Raw genomic sequence first — 12,897 nt, forward strand, 5'->3', positions numbered from 1 at the left:
AAAAATATCCAATCCACTCATGAAATTTGAAATCATTAAGCTAAAAAGAGGCTAGTAAGTGCTTCCTCAGAGAAAAAGATTGAGACAAACAGTACAAAAGAAACTGGCCAGCCAGCAGCATGCTCAATGGTTGAGCAACAATGTATAAACCTGGAGGTCATGGTTCGATTCTGATCAGGGCACATGTCCAGGTTGTGGGCTCGGCCCTCAGTGTGGGCATGCTGGAGACAGCCAATCAATGATTTTCTTTCATCATTGATGTTTCTCTCTCTCTCCCTTCCTCTCTAAAATCAATTTTAAAAAAAAATTTTTTTTAAGTACCTGGGATAGATCTGATTTCTCAGTAGTAACATTGGATATTAGAAGACAGTGGGGCAATGACATCAAAATTATGAGGGACAATTATTTCAACCTAGGTTTATATATTTAACCAACAGGACCAGCAACATAATTTGTGAGGCTTAGTGAAAAATAAAAATATGAGGTCCCTCTTTCCTCCATTGGTGTGTGCCACCACAATGGTGCGCATGAATGTCCTGGCTGATGCTCTGAAGAGTATCAACAATGCGGAAAAGAGAGACAAACGCCAGGTTCTTATTAGGCCATCCTCCAAAGCCATCCTCCGGTTTCTGACTGTGATGATGAAGCGTGGTTACATTGGTGAATTTGAAATTACTGATGACCACAGAGCTGGGAAAATAGTTGTGAATCTCATAGGCAGGTTGAACAAGTGTGGAGTAATCAGCCCCAGATTTGATGTGCAACTCAAAGACCTAGAAAAATGGCAGAACAACTTGCTTTTGTCCCGTCAGTTTGGTTTCATTGTACTGACAACCTCAGCGGGCATCATGGACCATAAAGAAGCAAGATGAAAACACACAGGAGGGAAAATCCTGGGATTCTTTTTCTAGGGATGTAATACATATGTGCAAATAAAATGCCTCAAAGGACAAAAAATAAGGGGGGGGGTCCCTATTAAAAAATTACAAATATCAAGATGGCAGCAACAGGGCATTACACCAAGTGTGGGATCCTCTAAGCAGGAGGCCCCACATGTACACCTGGGAAACTGGCCCTGCTAGTTAATTATCAATTATGTGCAAGGGTCAAATAAAGATACTTACTGTTTATACTCCCTTACTTCAAGATGTGCTCCTTCAGGATAAGGGAATAAATCAAGAAAGAGGAAGAGAGGACCCAGGAGAGAATGGCAAAAAGCAGTGCCAGGAAAACTAACAGGCACAGCCTAAAGATCAATCAGTCCAGAGTGAAACAGGGAGATGAAGAAGTTCAAAACAGAAGTTGAGGAGATGTGGGAAGAGTGAGCAGATATGAATTTATATATTATAGTATTTAAAATTGCACTTGAATATTTGGAAAAAATTTCAATTTGGAGTATTTGGAAAAAACATAGCAGTAAAACTCAGAAAAAAAAAACACAACTAAAAATAACTTCAGGAAGGACAAAAAGTTATATGAGAAAGTAAAATATACTCATATGTGTATAACTTCTAGTAGTAAAAAATGTTTATTTGATAATAATGTGCATTCTTTCTATTGATTTTATCTAATCCTTTTTTATAAAATTATATTCAAAAGAAGAGGGATAACAAGTAGAAATATGTAAGAAACAATATCTTTAATAAAATGTAAACAATATCTTTAATATTATGTAAAGTAGAAATATGTAAGAAACAATATTTTTAATGTTATGTAAAATGGAAACAATATCTTTAATATTATGTAAAGTTGATCTCAATACATAGATTATAGCATGCTATATATCAAGAAGCATTTAATTTATTCATATAAATTGGAACTGGTTGCCTCAGGAGAAAGGATAAGTGTGGGGAGTGGCAAGAGTGAAGCAATGTCCTGATACATTTTCTTATAAGTCTTTAGCACCATTTTTAAAAACTTCATGTTTGTATTCAAACCTTTCAAAATGAGCATTGTTATTATCCAAAACCAAAAACAACAACAACAAAAAAAAAACACACACACACAAAAAAAACACAAAAACTAAAGCCATCTTTCCCTTTTTTTCTTCTCATTCTCCTTTATTCTAGGACAGCACATTGGCTTGAATTGTTATGGCCTTTGCAACTGATCAAAGTCAGCATCTAACTTTTGTTTCCTTAGATTAAATTAAAAAGACAGTCTGATCAGGGGAGCATGGGTTGTCTGCAAGAAGTGGAAACTGTTGAAAGAACCTTGGTAACCTTGTCCCTCCCTTGAAGGGCCCTTTAAAAGCTGGCTTTTCAATTAGGAATCTAGAATTCCCCTGCCCCTCTTAACATAAAAGGCTTCCTCTGTTATGAGCAAACAGATTCAGTTTGTTTTCCTTGAATGGAAAAATGTAACTAATAACAGGTTTCAAAGGAGGTAGAGATTTTTTTTTCTTAAAAGAAAAATCAAAATTCTACCTAATCAATTTTGTTTAGTGTTTAATAAAAGGAACACATGCCCTATTACCAAAAAAATTGGAGTGTTAAAAAAGAAAAGAAAAAAACCCAACTCTATTGCTACTAAGAAGTCAATTAGAAGCACATGAATTAAAACTTTACAAAGGAGAAAATAAACAATCCTTCTGACATCTGGCCTGCACGTGCTCTGGATTATGTGTGTGTGTGTGTGTGTGTGTGTCCATTTCAGAGCAGAAAAGACAGGGTTAAGCTACTGCTGTTTATTCCTGGCTTACACTACATGTCCACCATAAATCAGCTAAGGACTATAGCTCCTTACTCAGGAGGAGCCACCACTTTGAACTTGAGCAGATAGAAGGAAAGGGAGCTTCGAGTGTCTCACATCAGCTGTCAAATGCTCCAGGCTAGAAGTGATACAGTCACTTTTGCTTATAGCTTAAAGGTCAGAACTGGTTGCATGGATCACACTGAGGGAGGCCAAGATGTGTGATCCTAACATATACTTCCTCTGGCAAAGAGAAACCATCCATTCGCGCACTGCCTGAAGCCCAGGACAACCTGAGGCCCCTCATTCTGTTTTACAAAAGGGCACGGACACTGGGAAGCATGGAGCAGAAAATTAAAACATGAAAGCTGCAGGAATTCCTGACTGGTAGCCCCACACAAAAAGAAATGTTAAAAGATCCTTTCAAGCAGAAGGAAAGCGATATCACATGAAATTACACAAAGGAATGAAGAATCCTGGAATGATAACTATGTGGGTGAATGCATAAGATATTTTTCTTATTTAAATCTCTTGGGAGGACATTTGTTGTAAAAATAATGACAATAATGATAATATATGTAAAAGGAAAATGTTTGACAACAGTAGCACAATGATTAGGAGGGATAAATGAAAGTATAGTAGTATTAGTTTATTATAATACTAAGTGGTATAACATCACTTAAAGATAGACTGTGATAAATTAAAGATGTATACTATAAACCCTAAAGCAACCACTAAAATAAAAGTTAATAAGTTCACACAAAAAATTATTTTTAAAAAGTTCAACTAATTTAAAAGGGCAGAAAAAGAGGGGGATGGGGGGAAATAACGGAAAAATAAAGCACAGTTAGAAAACAAATAATGAGTTAAACCTAGTCCTGACCCTTGTGGCTCAGTTGGTTGGAGCGTCATCCATGCACCAAGAAGTGCAGGTTGGATTTCCAGTCAGGGAGTGTAAGGGAGGTAACTGGTCAATATTTCCCTTCTCTCTCTCTCCCCCTACTTCCTCTCCCTAGGGAAAAAAAAATCAATAAAATCTTAAAAAAAAAAAAAAAAGGGAGAATTAAATCTAGTCATATAAATAATTCCATTACATCTAAAGGGTCTAAAAATTAAAAGGTGGATATTATCAAATTGAATTTTTAAAAAGCAAGACTCAACTATATGCTGCCTATCAGAAACACACTTCAAGTGTAAATTAAAAGGATGGAAAAAAATATCAGAAGAAAGCTGAAGTTGGCTGTATTTTGATCAGACAAGTAGATTTCAGAGCAAAACATATTACCAGGGATAAGGAAGGTCAATGCTTACACACTAATACCCTGGGCAGATCCAGAAATAGGTGGGCCTCTCAGTAGTGCAAGAGATCTGAAGGAGAAAACCTCAAAAGGCTGAACCAAGCACACTCAGTATTCCCTAAAGTCTCCCATCAGACAACTCTTCTACAGACAAGAGGAGAGGCTGAAGACCCTCTCCAGGGAACCACATGGCCAGGGAACTAAAGGTTCTCCCAGGTTGGTGATATTTCATAGCAATGCTTTAAAATTCTGTATGTATGCGATGACAGTTAGAAATGATGTTTTTTTTGTGTGTGTCACTAATACAATCAAACATTGACCATCCACTATGTGTACAGGAGCATGCTCACCACTGTAGGATAGAAGGCTAAATACTATTAAGATGGGCATATAATGCTCTACAAAAGCTTAATTGGTATCTGGCATGAATTTTCAGTTTACACTCCAAGGTAATAAAGTAATTAACACCATCAAGTGGTAGTTTTATAAATTTGGATTGAAAAACAGGTTTTCCTGTTTGCATTCCAGGGTGGAGTTTTGCTGATAACTGCCAGGTGAGTTTACATCTGTACCCAAGATCACCAAGCTTAACAAAAGCAATAAGGTTGGAAAAAGACATAAACATGGTTGGCACTCAGTTGATTCTACCTTTTCATTTAGTCACGACTCTGGATTAACTTTTTAAAAGTAAAATGTACTACCAGCCTAGCAAATGTCCAGTTCCACGGGCCTACCGCTTTCTCCATTCTCTTTGTTCTACATTTGTTTTTAGTTTGCATGGTGAAGCTTATACTGAGGGTGTGAAAATAGCAGTGGCATTCTATTGGAAGAAACAAAGGAAAGAAATGAAAGTAGCATTTAAGGCACACAGAAAAATGACTTCTTTTCTGCTCCAAATTGGAGACTTGAAAAAGCATCTCCATTTCAAGCCCTGGCAGTGTATATAACTTGGGTGGGTTAATTTACTGGGTGTATCCTAGTTTATCATCCATGGAAAGGTAATTTTCTATATCTTTGACCTTGTCAGTTTGGGGGTCATTTCAGGTTGGAAGTGTTGTATCTGCTATGTCACCTCCAATTTTCAGGACTCTTTCTTGTCTCAAGATGTTGACCTTGCAGTGTTTATTGCTGGTAGCAATTCTTCCATCCCTTTGATTCTCTCATCTATTTTTTTTCACTTGTGAAATATATTATATTTTTTAGTAAAGGGGCTTTACTTTTTAGATGATGGTATAAAGAGAAGAGGAAGGAAACTAACATTTATTACACTTAGTGCATGTACAACAAAGCTCTAGGCACTTCATACATTAACTCATTTAACATTTATAATAATCAGATATACAGTATTATTCCATCTTACAAATCAGCTAGGTTAAGAAACATACCCAGAAAAGGGATTTAAAACTAGGACCAATTTCAAAAACTTTTTATTAGAAAAAAATTTTTTTTTAATTTTACACCATACTTTATATATGAATATTTCCAAATTTAAAATCCTCATGAATTATGGAAGATTTGACTTTGGATGGTTAGCACACAATGCAATACACAGGTCATGTGTCATAGAATTGCACACTTGAAATCAATGTTAGTATGATTATACAGGGTCCTTCAGGGGACCATACTCTTCAGACATCATTTGACTTGCTTAAATACCTCAACACAGTGATTCTTTAAAAAAAAAAAAAAAAAAAAAAAAATATATATATATATATATATATATATATATATATATATATATATATATATATACTTTATTGATTTTTTTACAGAGAGGAAGGGAGAGGGGATAGAGAGTTAGAAACATCAATGAGAGAGAAACATTGATCAGATGTGCCCACAACCAAGGTACATGCCCTTGACTAGAATCGAACCTGGGACCCTTCAGCCCACAGGCCAAAGTTCTATCCACTGAGCCAAACCAGTTAGGGCAACGCAGTGATTCTTAAAGATCCTCTTGATGGGCCAAAGCTAAACCAAAATTGCCAGGACTTTATCTCATTCAGATATCTTATGAATAGCTAATAGCTACTTACTAGTAAATTGCTGAGTAAAGAGTTACTGAGATTTTGTTTTCATAAATTTAAATTATTGCTTTAGTGTAACTAGACCTATGTAGTGATGCCAGTGGAGTCCAAACAACAAAACTTGTAGCATGCATTCATTCATCTATACAAATACATGGAATTAAGTATATTTCCAGGAAAATTACTTCATTGTAAGTTTTGAATTGGGCATCATTTTTTTAAAGTATGTTTTTATTGATTTCAAAGAGAGGGAGAGAGCTACAAACATCAATGAGAGAGATACATCCATCGGTTGCCTCCTGCATGACTCCTATTGGGGACCAAACCCACAACCCAGGCATATGCCCTAAACCAGTGACCTCCTGGTGTATGGAATGACGCTCAACCAACTGAATCTCACTGGTCAGGTGGACATAGTCTTTAGTTATTGTTATTTTTGCTTTGAAAACATTTTATTTTGAAATATGTATAGATTCACAAATGGTTGCAAAGACAGTACGGAGGGGTTCTATGTACCCTTTACCCAGTTTCCCCCTCGGTTTACATCTTACATAACTACAGTATCAAAACCAGGAAACTGACGTCGGTATACTGTGTGCACATAGTTGTATGACATTTTATCACATGTGTATATTTGTATAACCACTACCATTATTATCACATGTGTATATTTGTATAACCACTACCATTATCAAGGTATGGAACAATTCTATCAGGAAAAAACTTCATGCTTTCCTTTTATATTCACATCCATTTCCTCTTTCCCATCATTCCTAACCTCTAGTGACTCTCATTTGCTCTCAATATCTATAATTTTATTATTTCAAGAATGTTATATAAATGGAATCATTACCATGTGATCTTTTGAGACTGACTTTTTTTCACTCAGCATAATGCCCTTAAAATCCATTCCAGTAGTTGCTGAGCATCAGTTTCCTAATGCTCTATAACAAATTACCAAAAATTTATAATTTGTGATTTAAAACAACACAAATGTATTACAGAATGTAAGTTTATTGATCCCACATATGTGTACTTTATGTACATATGTATGTGTATAGAAATGTATCTATGCATGTATGTGTTTTATATACAGGGGTAAGCAAAAGTAGGTTTACAGTTGTTCACATGGGGAAAGACATGCAGGTTACGATTATAATACAAGAATAAATTGTGTTTTGCATACTCACAACTATAAACCTACTTTTGCCTACCCCTATATCACACACACACACTCCTCCATCACCCCAAAATGTCCTTGTTTTATATAACATTTCATCACCACCAACTGTTTCTGTTTCTCCCAACTGGAGAAGCAAAATAGGTGTGGTATCAGGAAAGATGAGAATAGAGTGGAGATGGGTGAACCAGTCCAGGCAGTCTCCTATATGGAGCTCTTCTCCATGGGTTGATACTTTGTCACCGAGACTCACCGGGCAGAAGTAAAACACTGGTAAGCCATGGTCATTTGTCTCAGAGTGTTTTCTCAACTCGGAACTTAGACTTATAAAGCTACTTTCCTAAGATTTTATCTTGAGATAAATGGAGGTTACATCTCAAAGCCTCACCAACAAGACTCTCAATTTTTCTCCCAAGAGTGAGAACCCTTAGGAAAACAGAGCTCACTCTGCTTATATCCACTGTTCATTCAAGTGCGTGACCAGGTTAACTTAGTCCCCATTTAACCTCTCAGTACCATCTATATATGGCCAGGGAGGAGAGTTCATTTTGAATATCCCATTTCTCCTAATTCATTATCCATGATAATCCATTGTGTCCCATAAACTTCTTTTTGAAGATCATAGGGCTCTGTAATCCATTTATTTTTAGCCTCCTAAATTACAGAAAATTAATCAGAGGTATAAGTGGACCACTATTCCAAAGTTTGCAAGGAGCTTATTAACAAAGTAACAGATTGATAATGGCCTATGTGCCAGGTGGGTCAAAATGTGGAACAAATCACCCTGGTTGGTTGCTTTTCCCAGAGCTCTTCATTCTAACTTAGCTCTAGATGCCTGCTTGGCCTGCCTGCCTGCATTTCCAGAATCTCATCGATGAATTAATAAGACTCAGCTGGTCTGAGAGCTAATTGGACCTTAAACTTTCCATTGAGGGCACCATTCATTCTCATCTTCCCTTCTGCATTAGGTTAGCTGAAACATTTAGGGAAATCACCCTAGGTCTTTGGACTCTCAAAGAAGTGAAAAAACAGTAATTTTCATTAAGCAAAAGCACTATGTTCCAGGCTAAGTGTCCTTTTGTCCTTATTCTTACTCTCATTATTGAGGAACAGTATCAGATTACCCCAAAGGGGCTATAGATATGGGTGGCTACTGTGATGACTTTTAGATTCAGGAAAGCCCCAAGTTCATGACTATAGCTCCCTCTACATTTTTCAGTACCCAGTTAAGAGAAAAGGTAGTCATTTCTGAATCACTCAATAAAAGAAATTGTGATTCCATATTAACTAGAAATACTACGTTAGTATTATCCTTTATTAGGAGTTTCCTTTGCCAGAGGAGCTGGAGTAACATGAACATAGAAGAACTCCTGACTCTGATCACGAGGAGAGGCTTTTAAATTATTCATTATGCAGTAACTAAGTGTTCTTTGGCTAAGAAAAAAGAAAAGGCCTTTTTCTAAATAAAACCCATTCGCAGAATGGACAAAAATCCCTGCCTTTTTTATACCCTTCCCCCCCCCCCCAGTGTCTCTACTTAATAGTGCATTCTAGATATACAAATGCATTTATGATTATTAGAAACATCTGCCAGGAGAATGAAAGGAAGACCAAAAAAAAAAAAAAAATTAAATGGACTGAGGGACCTGAGGAGTGATTTTGTTGTGCCTAAGCATCAGGCCTGAGAAAGATAATGTTGCTGACTCTTATGGACTGAATGTTTATGTTCTCCTCACATTCATGGGTTGAAACCTTATCTCTGATGTGATGGTATTTGGAGATGGGGCCTTTCAAAGGTAATTTGGGTGGGAACCTCATGATGGGATTAATGATTTTATAAGAGGAGACACCAGAGAGCTTTCCTCTCTACCATGTGAGGACAGAGTGAGAAAGCAGCTTCTGCAATTCAGGAGGAAACGGAACCCTACCAGAATCTTGGGCTTTCTGGGCTCCCGAACTGAGAGAGAAAACAGACCCATTCTATGGTATTTGTTATGGCAATTTGAACCAACTAAGACAATGACTCATTACTGGCAAGTGGCCATGATATAGGGGCACTTGTGGGTATAGCCAAGGGGGTAATTTTGGAAAGCAGGACCAATGAGTCGTTATATTTTCCCTTGTACACCATTCTGGCTAAAGAGTTACCTTTGTATAAGCCTTCAGGAAGAGGAGTGCAAGCCTCCATTTTTTCCATGACCTTGATCACTATTCTTCTGTCTCCATAGGAGTTCCCAGCCAATTGGCTATTATGTCACATTGCCAACCCTCATGAGAACCCTTCATGCATTCCCTGCCTGCCCTTGCAAAAGGTTCTAACCACCTTTGTTCTTTTTTGGCCCTATCATTACAACCATCTTCAACAGTGTCTCCCTAACCCTCTGTGACTTACAGGGACCTGATTTGGAGGCCCATTTCCCATTTACTAGCAATATAACCTTGGGCAATACGTAATGAGAATTTAAGGATATAATATGTAGAAGACAACGGGGCACTATACTTGGTGAAATGCTCATTTGACACTCCAGAAGGAAGAGGACAGGTAGTGATGATGTGTTACTGGGAGTTGGGCCTTCCTTGGGGTGGAGCAGGAACTCTGGAGGATAGTATCGGAGAGCCACACGGTACCTCCCTCCTTCTGAGTGAGATTTCAGCCTAGTCATCACGGCTGTTCCTTGTGGACACTGCAGCATCCCAGCAGCCTGGAGCCTGTCTGCCACTGCTCTTGATTAAACAGCCAAAAGAGGATATTCACAACAAGCATTTTCTAGTTTTTGCCTAAAAGCAATAATTTTTTTTATTATTATTACTACATCCCTTCCAATTGCTAGTGCTTTTAATGAACTACAATTGTAATGTTGTCCCAGGGTGATGGGGCTCTACAACTGAATAATATCCCTAGATCCTATTTCTTTTATTAAAAAACAAGTGGGACACAGACTCATCTCATGAATTTTAATGTGACCAAGATTGCTGCCCACTGGAAAAATGTGTTCTCATTGAATTGTGAAAAAGCGTGTCTGGCCACATCAAACAAAAGGAAATCAATAGCCTTCAAAGGATTAAGAGTTCCCAGAGGTTGGGTGGGACAAAGGAAGTAATACTATTTTATCAAAATAGTTTTTTAGAAAAATTTTTTTTTTCAAAAACATCTCCTTGCCTAAATAGGACAGGTTCAGTTAAGCATTTTATTTTTCTTGTCAATGAACTGTCAAAGTGATTTGACATTTGTTGAGTGAACACTTGGTTTCAGTCTCATTACACACACTCTGCCAGCTTGCTTAATGACCAGCTAAGTATTTTCCTCAAAGACTTGGCATCTTCCTAAGTGGGAATCAGGCCAGGATATTTATTTAATCTTTATAGACTTAGTTCTCCCTCCCATCCAAGCCCTCTTCCCTCCCACTGCCACCAACCAAGTGAGTCTGACATGCTCGGGTTCTTCAGGCCCTTTGTCTCATGCCTCTCACAAAGGAGAAGTGGATCCCTGCCTCTTCTCTCTGTCCTACCATCTTAGCATCAAGAAGAGATCCATTCAATTTACCTTGATTAGGGCCAAGGTAAAAAAACAAAACAAAACAAACAAACAAACAAAAAAAGCCAAGGTTAAAGTGAATTAGCAAACGCTCCCCATGTGATACAGACAATACAGGGATACAGAAAACTGAGCAGGCACTTACCCAGGACACAAAGTGAGGTACTTACACTGGGATTATTGACAATCACATCTCACCTTCCAATGGAAACTAACCAGGAACATTACAGTGAGCAGAATCTTAATGTTATATACTACACAAGTGGGTTGCTTTATTAGCCTTGGCCTGTGACCTTGGATGAGAAGCAAGTCAGAGAGGAGAGGACTATATGCGCTTGCTCAATCACGTATTGGTTAAGCACTGCCATGTGCCAGCTAAGTGCTGCCAGATTTTCTAGAAGAATAAAACCAAGTCATGGCCTCTACAAGGACAGGCTTCTATGTACAAGACAAGACTTATGTTCATTCCTCTTAACCACTAGACAATAAGGCACAAATTACTAAAAGTTTTATTGGTCAAGTGACTGAACCCTGGATTAGAGACAGGAATTCCTTGCAGCCGTTGATATGGTTTTTTTCTTCTCCCTTCCAGAGGAGAGCGCAAATATACCCCCCCACTACCTCAAATTATGAAGTCAAGTTTCCCACATTTGGGAAAGTCGCAAGCTTCAGCACATCCAAATGCAATGGGAAAACCTTGTCCTGAGAAAATCACCTTTGTAATTATGGCATCTCCCTGGCCAGGTAAGTATGATGAAGTCTTTCTTTATTAGACATGTTTTAGCTAATTATTAGCATCAGATTACCCAATTCTCTGACACCCCACAAAAACATTTCCAACTAGCATCCTGTTCATAGATAAAAGAAATAGTTTGAAAACCCAGTCAGAGATACGCAAACAAGGATGACAAGAGATGCATGGAGTTCTGGGTACTACTATGGCAGGTTTTATGGACTGAATTCCAAAACCACTCCCAATCCAATCCCCTGCCTTCCTCTACTATAGAAACTGGAAAAACACTATACATTTTTATTTTCTAGGCTCAATTGTGGCTGAAAGTGGTTATGCAACACAGCAGTAGCCAATAGATAAAAGAGAAACTGGGCAGAGCTTTCAGGGAAGGTTTTTAAAGGGACAGATTCAGCTAGTACAGTTCCTTATGCCATTGTCCTTCAGCCTTCTTCCTCACTCCTTTCCTTTCCTAAAACGGATATGATACTAGGGTTTCAGCAGCCCTCTGGAGACCACAAAAATGAAAGCCACTTGGTAAGGATAGAGAGGAGGAAGATAAACAGAATGGGCCCTTGATGACATTTGGAATTGCTTTACTTGTCCAGCCTCATCTACTCTCTGAGGTTTTGTTGCATGTGGCAAATAAACCCCTTACTTAAGCAAGCCTGTCAGTTACTTGCAGCTAAGTGTAATCCTCATGGATAAAGGCATTTTGTTGCATGTGGCAAATAAATCCCTTACTTGAGTAAGTCCTGTCAGTTACGTGTTCTGTTACTTGCAGCTAGGTGCAATCCTAATGGATACACTTAACTCTGAGCTGTCAATTGTGTTAGCTCAGCTCTGCTCTCCTGCCGTTTATTCTACTGACTGGTGTTTGTAATGTTACTACTGCTGTGATATTAGACAAAAAGCCATCTTTTGACAAACCTCCTGAAAATAATGAATTGAAATGATTATTCCAACTTAGTATGCTCTTAAGTTCTAAAATCTCCATTGTTACCATTTCTTAACTTGGTGAGATAGAGTTTGTGATTTTTCTGGGTTTATTTTAAAACTTCCTTTTTTTCCTAATACTCCACATCACTTTTGTAAACGAAGTTTTTACAATTTTCCCTGGGCCATTTCCATCTCTTCTTTTAATTACAAAGCTTAGGTATATTTAAAGACTACTTTCTACACAGAACTCTTTCCATAGGCAATAGTTTTCATTCGGAAGTCTTATAATGGACTCCACAAGTTAGTTGAAGGACAAAAGCTCCTGCTAAAGGCCCATAAATATTTGATGGTCCAATCTTAACTTTTCCTAAAGATGAAACCACTTTGTATAGTATCAAATGGTCCCCGAGGACTCTTCTGTCAGAATTGTTGGCTCCAGCCACTTTACTTATCATTTGTGGCATCCCACCTTCCCTTGAGGAACCCAACATCAATCA

General features: G+C 37.8%; 1 protein-coding gene across 1 annotated transcript; it reads left to right on the forward strand.

Annotated features, from left to right (window-relative positions):
* Positions 1-518: 518 nt before the first annotated feature.
* Positions 519-936, forward strand: LOC311624181 (small ribosomal subunit protein uS8-like; the record flags this gene model as incomplete). The annotated part of the gene is made up of 1 exon (XM_084887060.1): positions 519-936. One exon carries the CDS (start codon positions 519-521, stop codon positions 870-872), a length of 354 nt encoding a protein of 117 aa, XP_084743186.1. The 3' UTR covers positions 873-936.
* Between the last annotated feature and the right edge of the window lie 11,961 nt (positions 937-12,897).

Source organism: Pipistrellus hanaki (assembly GCF_964339955.1).
Source record: "Pipistrellus hanaki genome assembly, chromosome: 6".
NCBI classification, from domain to species: domain Eukaryota; kingdom Metazoa; phylum Chordata; class Mammalia; order Chiroptera; family Vespertilionidae; genus Pipistrellus; species Pipistrellus hanaki.